Below are 24,973 nucleotides of genomic sequence, written 5' to 3' on the forward strand. Positions count from 1 at the left end.
GATATAAAAGCCTTTCTGTAATATGTAATCACAAAAGCCATGTCCTTTGAAAGACCTATCGTAAATTTTTAAATTAGATATGAGGCATTAGATATACACATTTTCATCATTTTCCGCCATTTTATATTAGATATAATTCCTGTCATGTTCTAAGGTTCGACAATTACAATTTGGATCAAACCCTCTACATGTTACCTTTTATTTAATACAGGAGAACCAAACAATAAGCGAAGTAAAGAAAATTGTGCTTCAATGTTTGTTTATACCGCTAGATGGGTAGATTATGATTGTAATAGACGAAGTGGTTATATCTGTAAGAAAATGGGTAAGGATTTATGTTAACAAATCCTTGATTCCTAACCTTTAAGATTTTCATATACTAAACTTTTGATGGTCGATTGTGAATGAAATGAAGAATCAACAGGTTTTATGATCACCTAACAATAACAAGATTAGGGTCGTTTACTATAACAAAGCAATGTGTTTAAATCGCTGATTCTGCGATGACTTTAAAATGTGTCCACTTTGGTGTTTGCTAGCACAACCAGAGATAGGGCTTCACACTAAGGCACACCGGAAATCTGAAGAGTGTATATACCTTTTCAACTCAAAATTAAGAAATATATGTAGTTTCAAGAGTTTCATTTACAGGCTCAGTAGCAAGAGCAACAACCACATTGACTCCAACAGAACCGACAAACATACCAGGTTTGTTCTTAGTTTATTTTCTATTTCTCTGATCATCTGATTTCTTAAACAAAGACAGGATAACGTGTTGTCGGACGTCCAGACCTTTGTGTGGAACATAGTGATAACAGAGGGTGACTCATATCCAGCGATCATATACAGATACCATTTTTAAAGCGAATGTCTGGTACCCAAAAACTTTATAGCCTTTGCATTTGTCCTGAGATCACTTCTATTTGTACCATTCCAATAACGTACTCATCAGAGTCAATGGTTCCTTTAATTCCAGAAAAACTTGATCAGATTATGCCACCATTATCGCCACAGTTTTGGCCATAAAAGTCATAATCTGGTCACGATTACCAGAATTTGCAGCAGCACTAGTCAAGTAGAAGCTTCAAATGCCCTGGATATAAGGCTAGACTAAAAACACCTCTTCTGAAACCCTTTAAGATGTTTATGATTGTTATTACAGATGGGAAATATTATGGCTGCTCACCAGGTTATAAGGAATACAGACAATCTTGTTATTTGACTGTAAGAGATGCCAAGACCTGGTTAGAATCCAGAGATTATTGTCGACGTAACGGTGGCGATTTAGTCAGTATTGCTGATCTGGAAGAAAATAATTTTATATTTAGTCAGTCACCTGCCTGTAAGTTCATCTCATTTTCGGAAATCTTTCCACAGAGCATTAAAAATCCTTAATCCTGCGATCCTTAAAAGAAGATTAATCACTCTAAGTATTTGTCGAAATATCTCAAATTTAGCTCTCGGTATAATAATCCACTAAAAACGTACCAGTGGAAGTGACGACAGTCTAACTTGTGAACATTCTCCAATGCAGATTGTACCAATATCTTAGTCATCGAGATACTTTTTAATTTAGATTGACTTACCAGTGCATTTTCAAAATTTAATTGACGACGAATCGAACGCCAATTTTTTTTTCTGAAGTGATTCATATAGCTAAAATTGAATTATTTTGTTCAATCATATATTAATATCTATTAATGTTTTGTCTATTGTAGATTCTTGTGAAAATGTCCACCTCAATGACACAGAGTGTGAGTCCTGGGCGAAAAGAGGGGAATGTAAAAAGAATCCTATTTGGATGTCGAAGAATTGTCGACGTGATTGTAACATGTGTAATAAGAAATGTGAAGACAAACACAGATATTGTGCGTATTGGGCCAAAACGAACGAATGCACCAAGAATCCAAGCTACATGTTAATCAACTGTACTCAGTCTTGTCAAGTTTGTGATGGAGGTAAGTTTCTAAAAATCAATTCATCTATCTCAGGGAGTAAATCAAACAGTCGACTGGGTCTGCTAGAACTCTCCAACGGACTCAACTTTACTGAAAATACCGAGAATTGTGGAATGGGAGTATTTATCCACAGTGCTGATGCTGATGATAATGATTTAGTTTTCGGGGAAGGGAGGGTTTGAGTCTCCCAAATGTACATCTCCCAAATGGAGCAGACACTTTATTTAGAAATTAGGATTAAGGGTCTTGATATTGGGTTTTCTTCTGTTCTGATTCTGATCTGAAATTAGAAAAAATAACTCGCCCAATCCGCTACATTTTAAATGCGAAATTATGTATGAAAACGATTTGTGTATAATGTGGGTATAAATTCCAAATAATTGGTATTCCTTATGTTACAGATACAAATTTAGAATACTGATTTAAAGATCTATACAAACGTATCACGGATCGCTTTTTTCTCCGCTCTTTTATTATTTTGCCGACCTCTGTAACCAATTTATTGATGTGAATTTGTTCCTTCTATTCCTTTGCTACACCATTTGATTTATACTGACGATTTTCCTTTTCTATGACTGTTCATTCTCCAGGTGAATCAGATGCTCTATGGATTGGACTGAACGATAGGACTTCAACCATGATAACCAGAAAGTTCATGTGGACTGATGGATCACCTATCACATATACCAACTGGGACAATGGAGAACCTAATAATTATCAGGGGAAACGTGAAAACTGCGTAAAAATGTATACCAACGTAAGTGAAACCTTGATTTTGGGTGACTGTATCTTATTGCATGCAGTACCTATTCCAAGTTATTGGGTATTTGTAAGCTTTCCGAAAAGATACTAGGAGCTTCTGTAAGAACTTGTCTACAAACAAGGCATTTTCAATCGTCCTGACAATTGAGAGTAATGTTGCATTGTCCTAGCCACAGAGCAGTTTTTGTACACAAATTTTGTTAACTTGGAGCATTTTAAATTACATTTTGCTGCAAGATTTCAGAAAAAACCTCTTATCGGAAACTAGCCCGTACACTCGTATTCATAAATCTGATTATCCTTCAGAAAGCCATTTCACCAGGAGTATGGTCTGACGACGATTGTGATACACCATTAAATGGTTTTATTTGTAAAACAAAGAAATCTATCCAAGATGCTGTTACAACCAACCCTCTATCCAGTGGTTGTCCTGATGTAAGATTTGTTTTCATCTATATACAGTTTTCTATCTCAAGTGCAAATTACAAATTATCAACTTAAACAGAATTGGATCCTATCATTTTTTCGCTAACTAATAGATGAACATGACCATGCAATTTTGTTCAACCTGCTATCCAAACGACGACACGTTTCCCGAACCAGCTTCTACAAGTACAATGGTCTATTAGGGGAACAACCGTTTGGAAAAGGATACATAAGATACTGTTTCGTTTCTTGATATATGCCGAAATCTAAATAAAGTTTATGTCCTAAATCACTGGTCGTAAGCAGAATGAATGAATTTTAAGCAGCGTGGTCATATTAGATCTAGTGTTATGATGGAGTATCGTAATTAACTTTGGATTTTCTAGGGCCAAATTGGTTATCATTCAAAGTGTTATAATTTCGTTTCAACGCCATTAACATGGCAAAATGCTGAGAAGAAATGTGTAATGTCATCAGGTCATCTAGCTACAATTAATGATAGGTAGGGTAGTTCTTCTTACTTCACCTCCACCGCTTCGTCCTTCGTTTCGTCCTCCTCCTTTACTTATTCTTTTTCCTCTCGAAGCGTCTTCTTCTTAATCTTCCTTTTCCACGTCTTCCCACTTCATTTCCTCTTCCTATACGACCTCCACGTAGTCCTCCACTTATTTTCCTTCCGCCTCACCAAGTGCCCTTTTCCTCTACTTCTTCCTCCTCCGCTTTCTCTTTCCAATCTTCCCCACCTATACTTTCCTTGAGGTGTTACTTCATTTTTCTTCTCCTCTACTTGTTTTTCTTCCTCCTTCTTTTCCTTTCCTACTTCTCCCCTAGTTTGTTGGTCACTATATATACTTTTACGTAGTCTCTTAAAAGTAAATCATGACTGTCTAGATGAATCATTTACTATAGTCCAGTGATTTCATTTTCTAATGTCTCAAATAATATCATAATATTATATTTTATTATGTAGATTTGTGCAGGCGTTCCTATCTGCGGAGTTAGTCAATAAAAATGATGTTTACTGGATTGGGTTATCGGACCAACAACAACCTGGGACGTATCAATGGTCCAGTCAATCTAGTATAAAGTATACAGCTTGGGACAGCTTCCATACAGGTTGGTGATAAACATATCCAAATTAACATCATCAGCAACATGGACAATTCAAAAGAGTGGTCGAATTAACTAGTCTTGAAATGTTGGAAAGGTAGACTGCTTGTGCGATGTATGCCTTGTTATAACTGCAACTATATTAAACGACTACATGATCTGATTCAGAGCACACTCTCCGAAACCCAGACAAAGAAGATCGTTATTTAGGAGAGATCATTTCGGAGTGAATGATTCCAGCGGATCTGCTTGATCTAACTCCGTCTTGTTCCGATTGTCTGCATTTTATTTTGATTTATTCAAGGAAATGAGCGATCCACATGTGTTGGTATGAATACAAGTCATCCAATTGGTTTATGGACGAATGCAAACTGCAGTCAATCCAAACCCTATATTTGCGAATCGTTACGAGAAGGTTTCACCACACCGGAAGTAACAACTGTTCCAACAACTGCATTCCACATTTCGTGTCCTACTGGATGGTCCGAATATCTGGACAATTGCTATAAGGTACGTATGTTACACGGCGTTACTAAAGTTGCCAACTAAACTTTATTGTTATTATTTCAAAATAGATTTAGCTCGAGTTAATATGTAGACTTTCCTGGGGTAACGAATTGACTTTCTCATAAAGTTTTTTTTGAAGGTTTGAAATATGATTTACTCAATTCACGTAAAGGATAATACTCAAGATACCAAAAGGACTTTACTGGAGTCTCCAAAATGATTTAAAGTTATCAATCTTTTTCCTATTCAGAGTTTCACCAACAGGAAAACCTGGTTAGATGCCAGACAGTATTGTTTAAATATTGGTGGAGACCTGGCTAGTATACACAATGCTACAGCCCAAGATGTCATTAAATTGACCTTCAACAGATTTCAATACAGATCTTCATATTGGATTGGACTAAATGACAAGGCAACTGAAGGCAGTAAGTTCCTTACCAAGATCTAAGTTTTAGAAAAAGATACATTTATCGATGGATGACATTCGTATAAACTCAATTGGAGTACTAGCGTTTAATGTAAATGTTTTTTTCCAAAATGGGTAAAATGAGAAGTATCCGAAAATGCATTGGGCAAGCCGGAATTGAATATTAATGTTCGTGGTAATAAAATATAAAGTCGATTATCCTATAGAAAAGGCCAGCTGCCGAATTACTCTGGTCTTAAAAGACAGGTCCACTAGTAGTTAGCCTTCTGTAATTGTTTCAGAGCATGAATGGACTGATGGTACACCGGTAGAATTTACCAGCTGGGGTAAAGATGAACCCAATGATGTGAGTGGTAGAGAAGATTGTGTTGAGGTGTCACAATATGGAATGAAATGGAATGATAACAATTGTTACTTACTGAAAAATTTCATCTGTATGATCGAAAGAGGTATTATTTACTATCTTTCGCAGCTTTTCACTTCCCATGTTAATCAGTTCAATTTCAAAGGATTTTTGGAATGTGATGCTATGACAGCTCGCCCTTACAAAATGTTTTCCAAACCTTTACATCAAACAAAAGTCAACATTGTCGTCAACTGACGAACGCTTTCATTTGGATCCATGCATCATGTGGACAGATCTCTGAAATTTGATACCACAACTAACGGAAGAAGCGCTTTTTTTATAACCGTAACTCAATTTGTAAAGTTTTTTTTCAGGACAAAACATAAGTTTAACAACTCCTCAACCGGTTAGCACAGAAGGTAAGAATTATATGGATAAAGCTTGAGTATTAATACTGTCTATATGTTTTCACTAAAGCTCATGTTGAGCTTCGAGTATAGATGTTTGACAATTGGACCCTGGAATAAGAAATTTAAGTTCACAAAAGTTCGGAGCAAAATTATTCTTGATTCTTTATTCCCGTAAATCATCTGTTTCAACAAAATGTGATGAAGTTCATGACCTTGATATTAAAACCAACCTTGATTTTGCGACTCTGTTCAAAAGAACAGGTTGTTGACTTGTATGACAAATCAAAATAACAAGAGTCAAAATATTCTGTTAGATATCTCTAGGGCGAAATGTCGAATATCATTCTATTCCTTCTTCCAGCTCCTGTAGCATGTGCTGATAAAGATTGGGTGTATTTCAATGGTTCTTGTTATTATACTAGTCCAGCTTATGGTCGAGACTCGTCGAAATCTTGGTATGATGCTGATAGATTCTGTCAAGATAAAGGAGGACACCTTACCAGTATCCTTTCAGAAGAAGAAGACAATTTTCTTCTCGCCAGGGTAATTAATTCTTTCTGTAATTTTTACTATGAGTCCAAGTTGTATTTCACTGCTGTAGGTATTTGGTCAATAAAAGATGGTGCACCTTTCGCCATTAGCGTCGAAGAGATATAACTAATAAAGTAAGCCACACTTATTAGTGGTGATTCTATAGGCACTTTTAGACAAATTGTTAACCGAAGACTTTTCTCTGATTAATAATTTTTTGGTCTTATAGCTTGCAGCTAGGTCAACCGCTGGAGTCACTGTTTGGATTGGTTTGAATGATCTGGATGGTTCTTACAAGTAGGTCTTCTTCCTCTTCTTCCTCTTCCCCAGCACCAACACCGCACCCACAATCATCATCATCATAATCGCCAATATCATCATGTTTTGCACCATATGATCTGTTATCACGTATTTTATGATTATAGGTGGACAGACGGAAGTTTGGTTCAGTATAAATCATGGGGAAGAGGCGAACCAAATGATGCTTATGGTGGTCAGAGGTGTATCAACTTCTATAGTTTATCGGGTATGTGGATAGTTATATAACTTTCAGTTTATATTTCTATTGCTCTAAGGTTAAGGCTTATGGACCTTCTGAACAAGCACATGGACGAAAGGCGGTTTATCAGTACGTCAAAAAAGATTCTTTCGGACATTTGAAACCACTACTTGTTGATTCTACGCATCAACTTTTTATATCCGTGGTGAAGATATTTGATTCTTTATGTATCTTTACATATAGGAGATTGGAATGACGATAATTGTATGGATAGTTTTGGATTTATCTGTAAAAAGTTGAATTTATCCTCGAGTGTAGCTCCAACAACACCTGAGCCTATTATAGATGGCGGTTGTCCTACAAACTTCAGAGCACCTGGTAGGTAAAGATTTTGGTTTTAGGGAGACGAAAGTATATAAATCGAAACTGCTTACCCTGGCTTCTGGAATGGAAGAAGGTTCAGAGGGACCTCCTCTTCCTCCCCATGGAGTCTCCGGAACTACGCTCCCGGTCTGTCAATCTCCACCTCTCATCCATTATGCATCACGATGTGTTGTTTTTTCGAAAGGAATTAATTGTGCTCTCAGTCGATAGTATGATGGGATCGGGTGTGCTTTTTGTAACGTGTTGTTCGTATGCGTAGCTGATATAGTTGCCTTGTAACCCTGTAGGTCATTAAGATGTCCTTTTACCTAGTATTTCAGTAAAGTATATACTTTCCTTTGTAGATTACTCCAATAAGTGTTTCTATGTTGGCGGATTAACTACTAGTGGAGCTCAACAGTGGGAAGTAGCCAGAAACATGTGTAGATCATTAGGTCATGGTTCAGATTTAGCTACCATTGGTAACAGTAATGAACAAGGTTAGAATATTTTCGTTAGAGGATACAGTAGTCTTATGGCTTAAATTGTATGGTGTGCAGCAATTTCCAATGATCGAATCGAAAATAACTGCACGTTAGAAGGTAAGAAGGTTAAATGACGAGTCTTGGTTGTGTGGTGCATAATATTTGTTAAAGGAGACCCTTGAAAGGTGGTTTTGATCGGCTGGATAGCCTTAATCTCTTCCAACTCCATTTATCCCGTATACTTTGCTGTTCATCTTACCAATGGTTATCATTTCAGCTTTTGTAGTAACTCTGTTAAGAAACACAGTAAAAACTGGAATGTGGATTGGACTGTTTGATAAACATATTAATGGAAAGTATACGTGGTCTGATAACAGTGAATTAACCTATACCAACTGGGGACCAGGAGAACCTAGTGATCATTGGTCTTACAGTAGATTCAACAGGGTACGTTAATAATGCACAAGTATGAGTACCCGTACCTCTATTAAAAATGATAATTCACTGTAGGGTTGGCTAACAAGTTTCTATTTCATTTCCTATTTCTATATTTAAATTTGCTTCCAAGTGGGAGTTCTTTTGGTTTATCAAGTTAACATAGTGAATTCAAATTAATTGTTTTGTTTCGATGTTTGCGAAACATTGATGTAAAATGTTTTTGAAATTCTGATAAGATTTTGCTAGGCACTACAAAATGCAGTATTTTGGATACTTTTATTGATATCGGAACATATTATATCGACCCTAAATAGACTTTTGTGGTTTAATTTCAAGAAAAGATCGAAATCAAACTCCACTTGCCAAAAATCATAAAGATCCACGACAGTAAACATTAGACATAAAATGAGTCCAATAGCTAACCACAATGTAAGGTCCACATGGATAATAAACGGGCCCAATAGCTATTTTGGAACATTAAAGATTTGTTTTCTTTCACACAGGAAGACTGTGTCGAGATTCATTTAGAAGATGGTAGAGTCGGAACCTGGAATGATCAGAAATGTCTGGATAAAAGACCTTACCTATGTCAATCTAAAAGAGGTTTGTTTAATTTATAACATGTCCAAGTGTGGGCATTTAGCTCTGATGGTAAGTCAGTTTGGACCATGAGAAGCAATCTAAGTCCACTATCCTTGAACATGCTTCAACAAATTGATATCAATATGTACCAAAGATCCGGACCGCCGCCATAAAATATAATGATCGGTGTCTAAAACCTTAACAAACTTCACTTCAAGTAAACCATCGCAGGGATGTAACTTTGTACAGTCACAACGTTGTGAAAAATAGTCTGATTTGAGTTTACCTTTTGTTGTTAAATGACTGTTTGTTATATAGATACAAGAATACCAAAGGTACCACCCACTTCAACAATAGTCTGTCCATCAGGATATATCAGCTATGGAACCAGTTGTTATAAACTTGTCAATCAACCAAAAACTTGGCAAGACGCCCAGAAACTATGCCGATCGGATGGAGCAACGTCAAATTTGGCATCAACATTTTCAATGTATGAACAAGCTTTTATGGAAGTTTTAACCTACTCTTTGAAGTCGCCATATTGGATTGGATTATCAGACCAAAAGGTATCCTAGCAATTCATTGCAAATTTTATAAATTAATTTGTTCTGAAAATCAGAACACATATCAGCAAAAAAGGGTTAGGGTGAATTTCACTATCATTTTGCAATCTCATAAAGTATTTTTGAAAATAATTTTGAACATCAAAACAGTCCTGTCTCTGATTGCTGTTTCACACTGTACATTTGTACACGTTGTCTTATTTTCATTTTTGGCTTGTATTAAAAAAAGAAAAAAGAAAGAAACAGCCATATTTTCAAGGGTAACAACTAAGGTTCAAGAGGATCTTGTCTAGCAGAGCAACTAGGCAGCTTCGGCATTGAACCTGGTTCCGTTTCAGATGGATCGACTTGCGAAAGAGAGCCTTTTTCGTATCGATGCGTGGCCAGAAGCATAGGGTAAAATTTAGAAATGGTTTGCAAAGTCATCCTCTACATTTTAGGAGAAAGGGGTTTATAATTGGGTTGATGGTTGGCCAACGTCCTTTTCTTACTGGGGTGACAATGAACCATCTAAAGCGGACGGAGAAGGTTGTGTTGCAGTAATGAATGGAAAATGGAATGATACATTATGTAATTCCTCATATCCATTTATTTGTATGATTAACACTGGTATGTCAAGAGTTTATATCTTTCCCTTAATCCAACAAGTTTTGGCAACTAAATTGGATGACTTATTCAATCTGAGCGCATAAGATCGGAATATCCCTTTTGCTATCAAATTTTTCTGATTTTTCATCCGAATCTGCGACCTTTCTATCCTCTTCACTTTCTGGTTTTGAGTACATTTCTGAGATACTTAAAATTCTCATTTGTATTCTCATCACCATAACCAAATTGCCCATTTGTTGCGGGTTGGTCTCCAAACTTATTATTGTAAAACATAGAATAATGCCTGACAATTCTGTTCCTTTACAGCTCCACCACCTCCAACCACACCAATGCCCACTGGTAGATGCGCAGATCCAACATGGACGATGTTTGGCGACTTTTGTTACTTTGCTGATTTTTTGAACAGTAGATCATGGCCAGAAGCTCGCTACATTTGTCAATCACGCGGAGCGGAACTGTTAAGCATACATAACAAAGAAGAGTTATCGTTCGTGAAGCAGTTAGCTCATTCGCAGACTTTTACAACAAGGCGGTCATTATTCTACCGTACTTCGTCTGTAGCTAATAAAATATGGATTGGATTATACAAGGTGGCGAATGGTAAGTCAGTCTGAGAATAAAGTGGAATTGTGTTTCGCTTCCTGTTTTATGCGTTCTAAAACCGCCATCTCTCAATATGAGACTAATGAAAGCTGGTTGCCGAATAAAGTGTGTAATTTTGACAAGTCAGTGGTGATGACTCATACAATCTTTTAAATATAACGATTAGAACAGCTGCACATCTACAAAAAAGGTTGCGAATAGACAGCTGTAAGAGACGTATATGGGGTCAGATATTTGCTGCCTAGAACAGATAGTTACATTATGTGTCTCAACAAGCTAGATTGGTGTAAACCATAAAGGTGCAAAGGTATGGTTGGTGTACAGAATGGAATAGATAATGGAATACACGAGGATTTTAGGTTTTTCTGATTGACAAAATTAATAATGCTGTTCTGTTTTTCCAGGAGGGTTCCAATGGAGTGATAAATCACCAGCTCTGTTTTTAAACTGGGCCACTGGTGAACCTTCTGATACTGATGCCAAGTTACATGAAAATTGTGTAGAACTTTACAGAGATTCTGGAGTATGGAATGATGTGGATTGTTTTGGTAATAAGGCGTACATCTGTAAAGCCAAGAAAAGTAATTTTCAATTTTTTTTTATTTACGCAATTTAATAGCATGATGTCGAATATGAGATCTTCAACAGGAACGCCCATAAGAAACCTTTTACGCAATATCTGGCAGTTAAAGCCCGCTCATCTGAATATGTATTTCTGTCGGCGACGACAGTTGACTTTCCGTTCGACAAGTACTAATGTCGAAAGTGCTTACGTACATTGGGGATATCCAATGTTGAGTTGAGTTGAGTTACTGCCCTTGACAAATGCTTCATTTGATTTATAAATGGGATCACAAACAATGTGAAAGTTTATAATTAATATTTTAGTTGTCATGACCACAACAACAACAACTACACCAACACCACCAACTACAACAACAGCTAAATCAACAGCAACTGGTGATTTAGTTACAGTTGACAATAATCAACGAAATCTACCGACATCACTCCCTGTCCGTCGGAATCCCATAGGTATGTTACCATGCAATCATTTTTCGTTTTTCAACCGTATACATCAAAAATATTTTGAAATACATAATATGGATTTTGTTGGTGCTCAATCGCAGCTTTCAGGGCAGACGCGATGACAGTCCAAGTTTTTAAGCCTTTAGTAAAATTTTATCAAAATATCAGATATCGATAGTATCAGCATTACCCAAATCACCCTCACTTCCAAAGAACGCTTGGTTTGATCATCATCCTCGATGACATTGGAACACTCATTTCATATCTAGCTTCTGGATTCAGTTAGCTTGTGAACTTACAGATTGCGATTTGGATAGATATTTCTCGCTTTTCCCATTGTGATTGTGCAACAATTTGCTCCTAATTTCGTTTTTTCTTCTTTGAATTTCAGGAACTTCAAGTGGGTTATCTGGAGGAGAAATTGCTGGAATAGTTATTGGAGTTGTAGGATGTGCAATAATCGTTGTAGTATTCCTTATTATAGTCAAAAGGCAACGCAGTGCCAAAAGTATTCCGTCGATGGAATCCGTAGGATTTGATAATGCTTTATACAGTAAATCAGCAAGTGATATAGACACAGATAACAGTGAAATACAATCACAAAGTGGTGTTATCAAAATAGGACAAATTAATTAGTAAATTATTAACGCTAAAATTATGTTATACGGTGGCTTGTTTAGGAAACAATATAGAAAACTGGCATTTTTTCGATTGACAAGGCGAAGACGACATTAAAATGATATAACCATGTCGACAGCCTTAGAAAAAGTTTGGCCGAGTGTTTTGTGTGTGTCGTTAGTCCTTTTTCTAGCTTCAGTTTTGCAGAAAAGTAAGACGTAAACATTGTATCATTCCAGTTATCATTGCATCCAATACTTCTCCATGTTGGAGTTATTTTCATAAACTTAGCCTGTGTATGCTAATATTATTTTATGTATGATTTATAGCTTAACAATGTCAGGCGCTGTGCTATGAAAATATCAGATTGGTCCTTATTCAGAAGCCATAATGATACGTGTGTGAGTTTATGTTATTGGAAAATGCTTCGTAAGTTTATGGAACCATCCACAAACTCGCATTTCATTTTTTTGCCATTTTATTATATGCCTATCGTTCAATTGTTTAATATGAATGTATCCTTGAAGCATTTTCTTTTGAAATGAACAAAATTAGAAAACGAGATGGTTAATGGTTGAAATGGATGATTGCAAACCGTGCCCTTTTCTCAATGTTTTTTGCTTGTAAAAACCACAGATGAAAGAATTCTGAAGGTGACTAAATATTTCTAGTTTGTAGCAAAGCGACTCTTCTTCTTGTGTGTAGACGAGGACGTATATTCAGATCTTGAATGGAATAAAAAAAACAAAGAGAATCAATCCACGCTCTAAGGAAATTGTTATGCACTATGTGTTCTCTGTTAGTAAAATATTCAACTAATCAATTGTTGCTTTTAATGGAAGCTTTGTCTGCCATTACATATATCTTTAGTCAAACAAGAACTTGCACTGCCTTAAAAATTTCATTTTTTTTATTGATCTGCTTAATATACTAAATTATACCACCATGACGTTAAAATTTGATTTAACAAGATATAAAGAAAGATTAGTTCAGATCACGGATGGTGGGTGTAATAACCAAGAAAAAAATGGACAAGTCATCGTGATCTGCATTGGACAGACAGTTTGATTTTGTACAATTGTATTCTTTCATTGATATTTGAGAAACAATAAATAAATTGTAATCTATTTATTTCGATATAGATCAACCAGAAACTTCGCTTGATCTAGTCCACTTGATCGTGCCCCATCAGCAGTTGAAAATCTCGTTAAGTGACAAGCTTCACCGGCAAACAGAACAACTGGTTGTTCGAGATGGTATAACGGTGAATTCAAGTCTTTTCTAACTGATTCATTCGATTCTTCTGTCATATAACAATACGAACCTAACGTCCATTTATTTTCAAACCATTTTGTGGTGAGAACATCAGTAGGTTCAGGTATAGAGGGATTATTTAAAAACCTTCTAATTTGTTCTGTACAAACCTTCTTTATTTCATCTTTACATAAATCTTCTAGAAACCTTCCTTCATCACCAACAATACTTCCCATTAAAACATTATCGTTATTGTGTAATTCATCGAAACCATGTATCGCTTTAAACCATTCTGTTTTATAATCTTTTATATTATAATTATCATCAGTCCAAGCAAATCTTATAGAGCCTTCATTTTTTATCCAAAATGGTTCTTTATAATATAAGAATATTTTATTAACTGTACCAAAACCTATTTTATCTATGGCTTGAGATTTTAGTAAAGGTAATTCTGGAGTAAAAAGTGTTTTGTGATGTTTCTTTAAATAGCCTAAAGAACACGTGACTATCACATGATGTGCAGCCCATTTCTGACCAGCAATAGAGGAGAGCACTGCTTCCTGTCCCGTCCAATCAATAGCTGATACTGGGGTATTCAGATGAATTACCTCTTTCGGTAGATCCTTCAACAATGTGTCCAAAACTGAACGAAACCCTAACTTAATGGACACATCTTCACCGTCGCCAACCGATACATACTGTCCAAAATTAATGCTACTCAAATTTTTCAAATTATCGGCATTGTCAAACCGCATAAGACTGAGAAAATAATTAAAGACTGCTTTTGCATCCCGTTGCTTATCGGCAGGGAACCCTAAAGCCAATTCTACAAATCTGCTATTAAGGTATCCATACAAATTCCTATCTTCGCCTTTAAGATTGTATTTTCTTTTAAATTCTTCTTCGAGTTGGTCTTCTACATCAAACGCCAGATCCATAGTCTTCATAACAATGTGTTGGGGTATTCGGTGACCATCTTCAGTTGCATAAATTCCTTGATACCTGTAAAATTCAACGAAAAGATAGCATCTATTTAAGGTTTGTTGGATTCAAGTGTGGTTTTTAGCTTTTAGTACATGTATCTGGGAAAATTATTCATTATTCCAGAAACTTAACATAGGACATGAATGATAAAAAAAATACTGGCATCAGTCGTCAGGTTTGCAGTAAAATTGAAAATGAAATGAAGAATGGAGTTTTACGTCCTACTTTTCTGCATCTTGTGGGGTAATGAAAACGGTCAACGCCATGCAGGGTGCCATGAGGTAAATTTTGCCAGGACAGCGGCATAAGCCTGCTCTTTTTCGATTTCCAACTGTCAAGGGATCTTTAACATGCACAGCCTCTAGCACACGGGGCCTCGGTTTATTGTCCCATCCGAACGACTTTTTCATGTCAGCCCCTCTTACCTGCATCATTGGCAGGAGGAAACCGGGTATTATCTCGACCTATGCCAGGATTGAACCCCGGACCTCAAGCTTAGCGAGCAAGCGTCTAACTCACTGAGCCACCGCGGCTCCCTGCAGTAAAATAGAGAAAGATTGGTCCAATAGATCATAACATTGTATTATAACGAACAAAATAATAACTCTATTATTTTCTATTATTTTTGTGATTATCAACAATGCTCGTGGATCGCTTACGGTTACAACCATTCCGATTTTACGCCCGATCTCTGTGGTTTCTGTAAAAGTAACAGATTATGACGCCACTATCGAAAGTTCATTCAAGCTCCAATTATTTTATTATAGTGACGTGATAATCTTTATTTTCTAGAATCTCGAGGATCATAGGCGTCGGTTGGAAGATAGGATTGGTGCTAATATGTTCTAAACGTGTCTCTGATGCACACAAAAGTTGTACAGAACCTGCAATAAAATTTTTTGAATTTCTGTAGTTTGAAAAACATACCAATCTACTTCTCCTCCTAAAAGATTATGTCTTTTAGCCACTTTATACACGGAATTCTTCTTACTGGCACCATGAATAAATTGAGCTCCTAATTCTATTTGACAGTCCTCTTTTCCATTGAACGGAACAGTTTGAATGCGACCACCCGTTCTGAAAAGTAAAGAGCTGTTGTAAAACACCACACACTCCTTCACATTTAATTGGTCCAACATAATATGTTGATCATGTTTCGTTCAATTACATATCAATATTGAGACAATTTGCAGATACCCACGGAAATAACTCGAAAACCTAGAACCTGACGTTTGTTTCTATAAAACAGTGAGCGAGGGGTCGAATAGGGCCAAAGCATTTTGAATAGGGACTAACAGGCATTTTTACCTATGGTAAGTGAATTTGAAAAGGGGAATAGCCTGGTGTGGTCACTTCTTCTATTTTCGTTTGTATCGATAATTCCGCTTCGTACACCGTACCTCGTCTATTCGCGGCTTTAGACTTTCAAAAATACTTCCTTACCTGCAGTCAGCTTCTAGGATTTGAATATTTGTAAAGCCGTTAGTGTATAAATGATGAGCTGCAGATATCCCTGCTATACCGGCTCCTACGATAACTATTTTGATGTCTTTTTTCTTCATGTTCTGAGAAATAAAAAAGTCAGATGTGCTGTTCAAAAACACTGTACAAACATAACACTGTTATAACCACATATAACATTTGACCTTGACCGTATGTTAACATGAAAGAAATTAAATGAATGGAGTTTTACGTCCTAATTTTCTGCAACATGTGGGCTAATGAAGACGGACAAAGCCATGCAGGATGCTATGAGGGAAATTGTGCCAGAACAGCAGCATTAGCCTGCTCTTTTTCAATATCCAACTGTCGAGGAATTTTTAACGTGCACATGGGGCCTCGGTTTATTGTCCCATCCGAATGACTAGTCGCTTTTTCTATGTCAGCCCCTCTAACCTGGATCACTGACAAGGGAGAAACCGGGTTGAAAAAGTCATTAAAGAAATTGGTAGTATATACACTGACTTTCGATAGCAGTGTCAATTCTTTGCTATGAGTATACGATTGTAAGCAAAGGTATCTTATCGCCTGATAATCCAACACACCCAATGCTTGAAAGGGGCGTTTCGTTACCAGCAAGCTACTCGTCGTGATTTACCCCACTTACTGAGCACAAATGGAAATAATACTAACTATACTCTCGTTCACAACACAACAAACCATGAGACAACTGGGATTGTATCAGTTTATCACACGTTATGTACTGTCTATTAACTTACATAAGATTGGGTTAGACGTTTCGTAACAACCTATATCTTAAGCAAACATTTGACGTTTTGATAAAATGTGTTGTCCATTATCTATCTATACATATAAACACGTACTGGTAAAATAATGAATGACTGACCTACTTTACTGTCCGTTAACTCTCGATATAACTTTTGTCCCTGCAAGTATTCTGGTAAGACACCTAATCAAACAAATAACGGACTGTTTCTGCTCATCTGCTGACCTGACCCTTTAAAATACTCTATCGTTCCCTCGTCTTGGTGATCGAGCTTATCAGGCGTATTATTATATACTGATATCTAATCAAACTGTAGACTGTGTACGATGTACAATTAAACACTATACAAATATAAAAGTAGATGTACTCAAATATATCCATACTTAAAGGACATCAAGCCACTTATTTCAAAGTCTTACTTTGAAAGTTCTCCTCCAGCTAGACCGGATCAATAATTGTTCGTCTATAATCAAATAGTCAGCACCAGTGGTAACATAGCGTTTAACAAACTTTCAAGTACTTAGTATAGGCCTAAGTTATCTATATTATGATGTCATCATCTGTGATCTCTGCAAAGGAACTGACCAAGGATATAAAACTGCATAGGGTACCTCAACTTTAAATCATGACCTCAGTTTAAAGCGACCAGTATGGTTGAATGATAAAATATTTTGTTCTACATGTCTAGTATTTTTTACTATTCCTTACTTGTGTGTGTGCAGAGGCGTAGAAAATGCCTGAGGGGCAGGCCAAAAAGGAGAGGTGTCACTCCAAAGCGAAGCCAAAAGGGCTAAAGCCCGTGAGGCCGTGGAACTGCCAGAGGCCCCCAAAAGCAAACGTATTCCAGATGGCCTGAGATGAAGTTTTGGGCATTTAGAGGGTTTAATTTTCACTTCAAAATAAGACCAAATGGCCTTCCCTCTAGTACGCTACTTTGTGATTAGGGGGTGGTGGGGGCGGTTAGTACGGGTCAGTTTCATAAAAACAAAAGTCAGAATGTATGGTATATCTGTTTAAGCTCCAGTAAAGGGAGTAATCCTTAAAATTTAGTAAACTTTGACACACAATTGACTTTGTCGGGCTATATGCTGAAAAAAAAATGGCGCGAAAAATTAACAGTTAGTAATGCCTTATAATTATGACAATATTAGCACATCGAACTAACCTCAGTCTCACTTTGTCTAAGCATAACTGCGACAAAATATATCCTCGTCGTTGACAGGGAAAGTCTGGATGTCACAGACTACAGCGCCAGAGACTGGACGCCATATACAGTCTTTTCTCGTTTTAAAATGTTACGTGGTGGATTTGTCGTAAATATTGCAGTATGTTAATCTATATTTCTTCACACTGTTTGGTCAGATATATTTACACTGGTTTTGACATGTTGATGCTGCATCTAATATGGGGAATCTTTAAAATGTCAATATATATTTGCCTCTACGAGATTGACCTTTGACCGACAGTTGAGGGATTAATTTATCGATTTGTTTTTCTGTATCTTAAATCTGTGTTGTGTCTGCGATATGAACAAATTACGATTCTGTGTAATGGTTAACATGTTAACATCTGTTTTGATCGTGTGCTAAGAAGAGAGGATCGTCTGCTGTGATGGGCTCTGGGTGGTAGTTCCCATTTGGATGTTCTAGTATACGAACGAGACAAATTTGGAATTAGGAATTGTAAAGGGATATCACTGAACTAAACGTTAAGTGTAGGTGAGTATGTCTTTTGTATTGTATTCAATATAATAATATAACATAAACCGTTCTTAAAACAAACAAACCAAATAATGATCGTGATTTCGTCTGGGTGTAATTTTCCAAAAACTAAACCACGAGTCATTCATTCAATAACGTGTAGGAAATAGCTCACCAGGCATTTTGAGCTGTTTGCAACTATATGACATTTTTTTTCTTCCGTTGTGTAGATTAGCAAGCCATTATCAACTAACCAGTTCATCAAGAAACAGATTATATAGAGTACTCAATCACTTAAAGATGGGTTCCCATATTTTCATTTATGAAAATGAAAATGCTAATACTTATATGACTAAAAAGGAGAGGTGTTCTAATAACTTTGTAAAATACCAGTTTGTATCACATGTCCATAGTTAATTCATAATTAGCTAGAGAAGAGAATTACCAGCAGAATTCCAATGAATGACCGATCAAGAATGGTCATAAAGTTTTTTTCTGTTAATTCATACTGTACATATATGGACATTTATGATTGGTTAAAACTCTTAATTATATGCAATACGAATATAATGATATGATTAAGAAAACATGATAATTCATTAGAAACACCAATTAATCAAATAGTTTGCTTTATTTGACATTAGAAAATAAGGAAACACATTTTGAAAGAATATTGCTATCCTTTCCCTTATTGCACACTGCATATAGAGTTGATCGTCGTTCGGTAGTCTTACAGGTTTACCATTGGATCTGGTGAATAGGGGGCATAAGAGTATACAAGCATCTGACTGAATATAAGTGACCCTTTACATGGATTAGCTTACTCGAAGAATCCACTTATCTATGAATGTCATTCGTTTGTTCTTTCAGTAGAATACATAATGTCTAGGCAAAGAAAGCGTGATGCTGAAATAGTCATCGTTGGTGCTGGTATAGCTGGACTCTCGGCAGCTCAAAGACTTCAGCGAAATGGTTTCCGTAAAATTACTATCCTAGAAGCTTCAGACAGGTAAATGAAGCTGAAAACCAGCTGATTCGTAATTTTATTTTCTCAATGGAGTTAACTTGTGTTATCCACTGTAATGTTGCTCATTGAATCTTGAACAAGCGAAATCCGTGACGTTTCTACTTTGGCAGAATCCCGCCTTATACTACACAACGAATCCCAGGCGGATTCAGCTGAATGTGTATGCGCTTACCCTATTTTCTACTATTTGTCCACTCTAGTCCCATTACTGTTAATGGGTCAAAAAATTATTTCATTTTGGCAGAGTTGGTGGAAGAATACAGACGATACAATATGGTCAAACAGACAATGATCTGGTAGATCTTGGTGCTCAATGGATACACGGTGAAGGGAAAGAGAACACAGCATATACACTGGCTAAAAAACATGGATTGATAAGTCCTCGTGTCAAACAAGAATGGTAAACATGATTTACTTGTGACGTAACTTCGACAACCCGTAACACTTTGACAAGGTTCAGACGCACAAGGAAAGAAACTTCAAAGCTCGTTATTTTTTGGGGGTTAATTTATACATATGTAATAAGTCCCCAGAAGTGCTAAAATGAACAAAAAACGCATAATTCCTTTTAAAAATACCTCAAACTAGGAATTTTACTTTCTATTTCTATGACGTCTTTTCTATATCTGGCAGAGTCTCAAGAAGAGACGATTCGTTATTTTAACTTTCCAACGCAGATAATTCTGGACACACATGGATTTTAAGGCTCAAATTTCGACGGTGAACACCATTACTGATTAGCTTAGCTAAAGAAGTCCTCGTTTTTGAGAATTAAGTACGATTGGTCAGAGAGATAAAGACCTTGTCCTTTAAAGATGATCTATACTTTTTGATATTGGCAAAATTTGCGGAGAGTTTTTACTGTGTTTATCTGAGTTATTTCCCTTGAAATCTCATCTCCTTTTGGATACCTAAATGTAATTTTTTAACAAATTTGGTTTCAGGCTGAGTGGAAAATGCTGTAATGAATATGGTAAGGAAATATCACGTGATATATTTCTTGCCGTTATAGATATAGCGTATGAAATCGAGGTCGAATTGGACAAAGTTTACCGAAAAAATCTATATTTAGCTGACGCTGAGTTAACAATACACGATTTCATGAACCAAAGGTTTCGTAAACTTCTCATGACCGCTTTTCCTGAAGAGGACCGCGAGGATGCAAAATCTGTGTTTAATTTGTATAAAAATTTACTTCGATTTGATAATGGTGATGACATTCGAAAGATATGTAGCCGCAACGTCGGACAATACCGCTCTGTCGGTGAATGTGAAGACATATGTCCACCGGAAGGTTTTCAGTCCATAATAAAGACTTTACTTAAAATGTTAACAGGAAAGGTTCAGATTAAATTGCAGTGCTCTGTGGTTAATATCAACTGGAAGGCAAGTCATGGGGTCAAGGTCGTTTGTAACAACGGAAGTGAAATCCAGGCTGATCATGTGATAGTCACGTGTTCTTTAGGCTATTTAAAGAAACATCACAAAACACTTTTTACTCCAGAATTACCTTTACTAAAATCTCAAGCCATAGATAAAATAGGTTTTGGTACAGTTAATAAAATATTCTTATATTATAAAGAACCATTTTGGATAAAAAATGAAGGCTCTATAAGATATGCTTGGACTGATGATAATTATAATATAAAAGATTATAAAACAGAATGGTTTAAAGCGATACATGGTTTCGATGAATTACACAATAACGATAATGTTTTAATGGGAAGTATTGTTGGTGATGAGGGAAGGTTTCTAGAAGGTTTACGTAAAGATGAAGTAAAGAAGGTTTGTACAGAACAAATTAGAAGGTTTTTAAATAATCCCTCTATACCTGAACCTACTGATGTTCTCACTACAAAATGGTTTGAAAATAAATGGACGTTAGGTTCGTATTGTTATATGACAGAAGAATCGAATGAATCAGTTAGAAAAGACTTGAATTCACCGTTATATCATCTTGATCAGCCAGGTGTACTGTTTGCTGGTGAAGCTTGTCATAAATCTAGATGGTCTGCTGCAGACGGGGCAAGGTCTAGTGGTTTAGATCAAGCCCAATTTCTAGTCAATCATTACAATCAAAAGGGTCAAAGATTGGTGTTTTTCGAAAACAATAAAACTTTGATCTGAATTGAGTATAGTTGGTTTCATGTTTCACCAGGCTAGTTTTTGATATTATAAGTACTCCGAATGGCTTTCAAATTTGCGATCCTGGCTAACAACGAATAACAACGATGTTATAAGGCTAGTTTTGGGGAGCTTTCTAAAGCATTTGATATGTTTTTGAATTTTTTTTAACAACGCTATTTTTGTACATGTTTGTTAATTATCACGAAGAAATTTCTACTTATTATAAACTATTCGTGTGATTTATATAAGAGTTATAACTTTGCACTTATTGCAAACTAGAGTTGTGATTGATATAAAAGTTATCACTTTGTACATATTATAAATTATTCTTGTGATTGATATAAAAATGATCACTTTGTACTTATTATAAATTATTCTTGTGATTGATATAAAAATGATCACTTTGTACTTATTATAAATTATTCTTGTGATTGATATAAAAATTATAACTTTGTACTTATTATAAATTATTCTTGTGATTGATATAAAAATTATAACTTTGTACTTATTATAAATTATTCCTGTGATTGATATAAAAGTTATCACTTTGTACTTATTATAAATTATTCTTGTGATTGATATAAAAGTTATCACTTTGTACTTATTATAAATTATTCTTGTGATTGATATAAAAGTTATCACTTATTTGTACTTATTATGAATTATTTTCGTGATTTGTATTAAAGTTATAACTTTCTACTCGTACTTGTAAACTAGAGGTGTGATTGATATAAAAAGTTATAACTTTCTATCACATAGAGGACAATATTTAGCCAAAATATGATTAAAGTGCATACATGTCAAATTTACTAAAGTTTATATTTTGAGAACGCATAGTGATTTGTTATTTTTTGTCTAGTCCAAAGAGGACCATACGTCGTATTATAGAGGTGTGATTGATATAAAAAGTTATAACTTTCTATCACATAGAGGACAATATTAAGCCAAAATATGATTAAAGTGTATACATGTCAAATTTACTAAAGTTTATATTTTGAGAACGCATAGTGATTTGTTATTTTTTGTCTAGTCCAAAGAGGACCATACGTCGTATTATAGAGGTGTGATTGATATAAAAAGTTATAACTTTCTATCACATAGAGGACAATATTTAGCCGAAATATGATTAAAGTGTATACATGTCAAATTTACTAAAGTTTATATTTTGAGAACGCATAGTGATTTGTTATTTTTTGTCTAGTCCAAAGAGGACCATACGTCGTATTATTGGCCCTTTATAAAAAAAATTCCATAATCCGTGATTCAAGTTGTAAAATATCTTATTGTTTGCTGTATGACATTCTATAGAAAGATTGCATGTATGTAAATAGCTTTCAGAAGTACCAACAATGTGAGATAACAGCATAACTCCTTCAAAAATACCCCAAACTAGAAATTTCACTTCCTTTGTGTCTTTTCTATTTATGGCGGAGAAAGACGTCATCAAACACAGATAATTCTGGACACATGATTACCGGGAATTTTTCCCTTAATGTGGGCAATAAAACACTGGCAAGCCGAGAAGGCTGAGAGGTTAATCAAGGCCTTGGCTGGGGTTTTCGACGGTTTTCGACGGTGAGCTGTGAACATTATTAATGATTAGCTTAGCCAAAACTTCATGTTTCTGAGGCTTAAGTACGATTGGTCCAACAGGTGGCGAAGCTGTCCCTTTAATTAGTGAATTGACAAGGTCAATATCGGTATGTATTATTGTGTGCCCGAAGTAAAACATAGCGTCATACAAGGAAATAAACTATTATCTTATCGTGACAATGACAAATGATATGTATATTGCAAAACATGTAGGTATATTTATTAATAGGTATATTTTAAACTTTATATATATATACTATGTGGCGAGTGTATCCAGGCTTATCATGTAGATAAATATATTTTATTTTATACTTTTTAATATGTGTTTTGGTCTTTACGTGTTTTAAGCAAGGATTAATAGTGCGAAGTTGGCGCTTACGAGGGTCTTTTAACCCAAACGTACCGCACTTTAAGACTGTGTCAACTTGCTTTGGATTTTATTGTAACTTCTTTTACTTCTATCCAAACGTTACATACCAAAACAGTAGAACTCGTAATTTTTAAGAAGGGATTAGTTTTTCGACGTATTTGATTTGGATCCTCACGAAAGAAAATCCACGATTTAATCTAACGGATGACTAAGAATTATTTATCTCATTCACAATATTATTGCGTAACTAAGAACATCTTGAATCGTGTAGAACAGAAAAATCAATTTACTCAAACAAAAGACGATCTTGACATTCGAGACTACGTTATCGAGACTACCCGATATTTACAGTGAATGAATGAGTGATCCGTGTCAACAGTGTTGTCGTGTGTGTGACTGAACAAAAATGGCGAAAAAGACAACAGCTGAAATGGCCCACATTGTGGTGAATGTGATATGCTTCGTTATAGGTAAGACATTTGATTTTAAATGGGTGAATTCGACTTTTAACTCTGGACTCGATCGTGTCGGGAGCACCCTGATCCAGTATGGTATACAGTCACCGCGTTCTCCATAAAGGTTACACCTATTCAATGTTATTATAAACTTGATGTGTTAAAAATATCTATTTTTTATACGGGTCAAGTGTGAAGAGTATATTAAAGGTATATATAAAATATGTTTGAATGTACCTATGTAAACTATGTATAGCCTACTTGATTCACATATCGATATAGGATATACCATGATATGCGTGTACTGATAACTGTGCCTGTCATCTCTAACAATACAAATATTGCATCAAACACGTGAGTTAAAACAAGTTGATGAAAAAGGGGGTGGGGGATAGGATTTAGTGTCAAAATTTACCTAATGGTGACAAACGAAACATCCATTTCCATCCATATCCGGGCTAAATATGGCTATACATAGGATATACCAAGTAGTGCTGATAACAGCATCTCTGACAACAAAATATTGCACACACATAAGTGTGATATGTATTTGTAATAGAGGGAATGGGGGAGTAAAATATATATCTGGGATAGGATAAAGGAAAGAAATTTGTAGTCTTAAATTCAATTTCCTAACAAGACTTCACTTCTCGGAACTGACGTTAATCCTTAATGCGGTGAAATGATATAAACAACGATGACGTACATGTATTTATTTATCAGATTATATAAAATATAGGCTAGGCTTCACTGTATTGATTCAAAGTATACGTAAACTTAAAGGATATATTAGATATAAGCGTATATATTGATTAATCATTCAGTTGGAAATGTTTCGGTTGAATAGCTCCACTCAAATTCACATATTTTGGATATAAAATCCTCATCAGTTGACCTGGGAATTGGTTTGAGATTCAAACGAGTTATGATGATTGGCATTAGATTAGACCCCCACTGACGTAGTTAAGAGGAT

At 35.7% G+C, this 24,973-nt stretch overlaps 3 protein-coding genes across 3 annotated transcripts in view; 2 read left to right on the forward strand and 1 right to left on the reverse strand.

The window, feature by feature from the left end:
• LOTGIDRAFT_235549 (hypothetical protein) overlaps positions 1–12,281 on the forward strand; it is a gene marked incomplete at its 3' end in the record, with an annotated part of 33,635 nt that extends 21,354 nt beyond the window's left edge. Inside the window, exons 29-52 of the mRNA XM_009064906.1 lie at positions 212–325; positions 652–708; positions 1,163–1,342; positions 1,719–1,958; positions 2,549–2,715; positions 3,027–3,155; positions 3,533–3,623; positions 4,561–4,766; positions 5,014–5,188; positions 5,472–5,639; positions 5,911–5,955; positions 6,308–6,489; positions 6,707–6,774; positions 6,903–7,003; positions 7,220–7,354; positions 7,705–7,839; positions 8,102–8,271; positions 8,766–8,865; positions 9,163–9,410; positions 9,848–10,016; positions 10,323–10,616; positions 11,024–11,200; positions 11,508–11,651; positions 12,037–12,281. Coding sequence (XP_009063154.1) covers positions 212–325; positions 652–708; positions 1,163–1,342; positions 1,719–1,958; positions 2,549–2,715; positions 3,027–3,155; positions 3,533–3,623; positions 4,561–4,766; positions 5,014–5,188; positions 5,472–5,639; positions 5,911–5,955; positions 6,308–6,489; positions 6,707–6,774; positions 6,903–7,003; positions 7,220–7,354; positions 7,705–7,839; positions 8,102–8,271; positions 8,766–8,865; positions 9,163–9,410; positions 9,848–10,016; positions 10,323–10,616; positions 11,024–11,200; positions 11,508–11,651; positions 12,037–12,281 — 3,740 coding nt within the window. The remainder of the gene's footprint in view (positions 1–211; positions 326–651; positions 709–1,162; positions 1,343–1,718; positions 1,959–2,548; positions 2,716–3,026; positions 3,156–3,532; positions 3,624–4,560; positions 4,767–5,013; positions 5,189–5,471; positions 5,640–5,910; positions 5,956–6,307; positions 6,490–6,706; positions 6,775–6,902; positions 7,004–7,219; positions 7,355–7,704; positions 7,840–8,101; positions 8,272–8,765; positions 8,866–9,162; positions 9,411–9,847; positions 10,017–10,322; positions 10,617–11,023; positions 11,201–11,507; positions 11,652–12,036) is intronic.
• Positions 12,282–12,642: 361 nt separating this feature from the next.
• On the reverse strand, positions 12,643–16,653 carry LOTGIDRAFT_235550 (hypothetical protein). Its single transcript, XM_009064907.1, has 4 exons — positions 16,609–16,653; positions 15,945–16,066; positions 15,429–15,578; positions 12,643–14,519 (listed from the first exon to the last, which is right to left on the reverse strand). Exons 2-4 carry the CDS (start codon positions 16,061–16,063, stop codon positions 13,388–13,390), a joined length of 1,401 nt encoding a protein of 466 aa, XP_009063155.1. The 5' UTR covers positions 16,064–16,066; positions 16,609–16,653; the 3' UTR covers positions 12,643–13,387.
• Positions 16,654–19,339: 2,686 nt separating this feature from the next.
• On the forward strand, positions 19,340–21,528 carry LOTGIDRAFT_64197 (hypothetical protein; the record flags this gene model as incomplete). Its single annotated transcript, XM_009064844.1, has 3 exons — positions 19,340–19,437; positions 19,700–19,855; positions 20,406–21,528. Coding segments are annotated over 3 exons (1,377 nt in total), but the record flags the coding sequence as incomplete, so codon positions are not given.
• Positions 21,529–24,973: the final 3,445 nt, after the last annotated feature.

The sequence above is a fragment of the Lottia gigantea genome (genome assembly GCF_000327385.1).
Source record: "Lottia gigantea unplaced genomic scaffold LOTGIsca_66, whole genome shotgun sequence".
NCBI lineage: Eukaryota > Metazoa > Mollusca > Gastropoda > Lottiidae > Lottia > Lottia gigantea.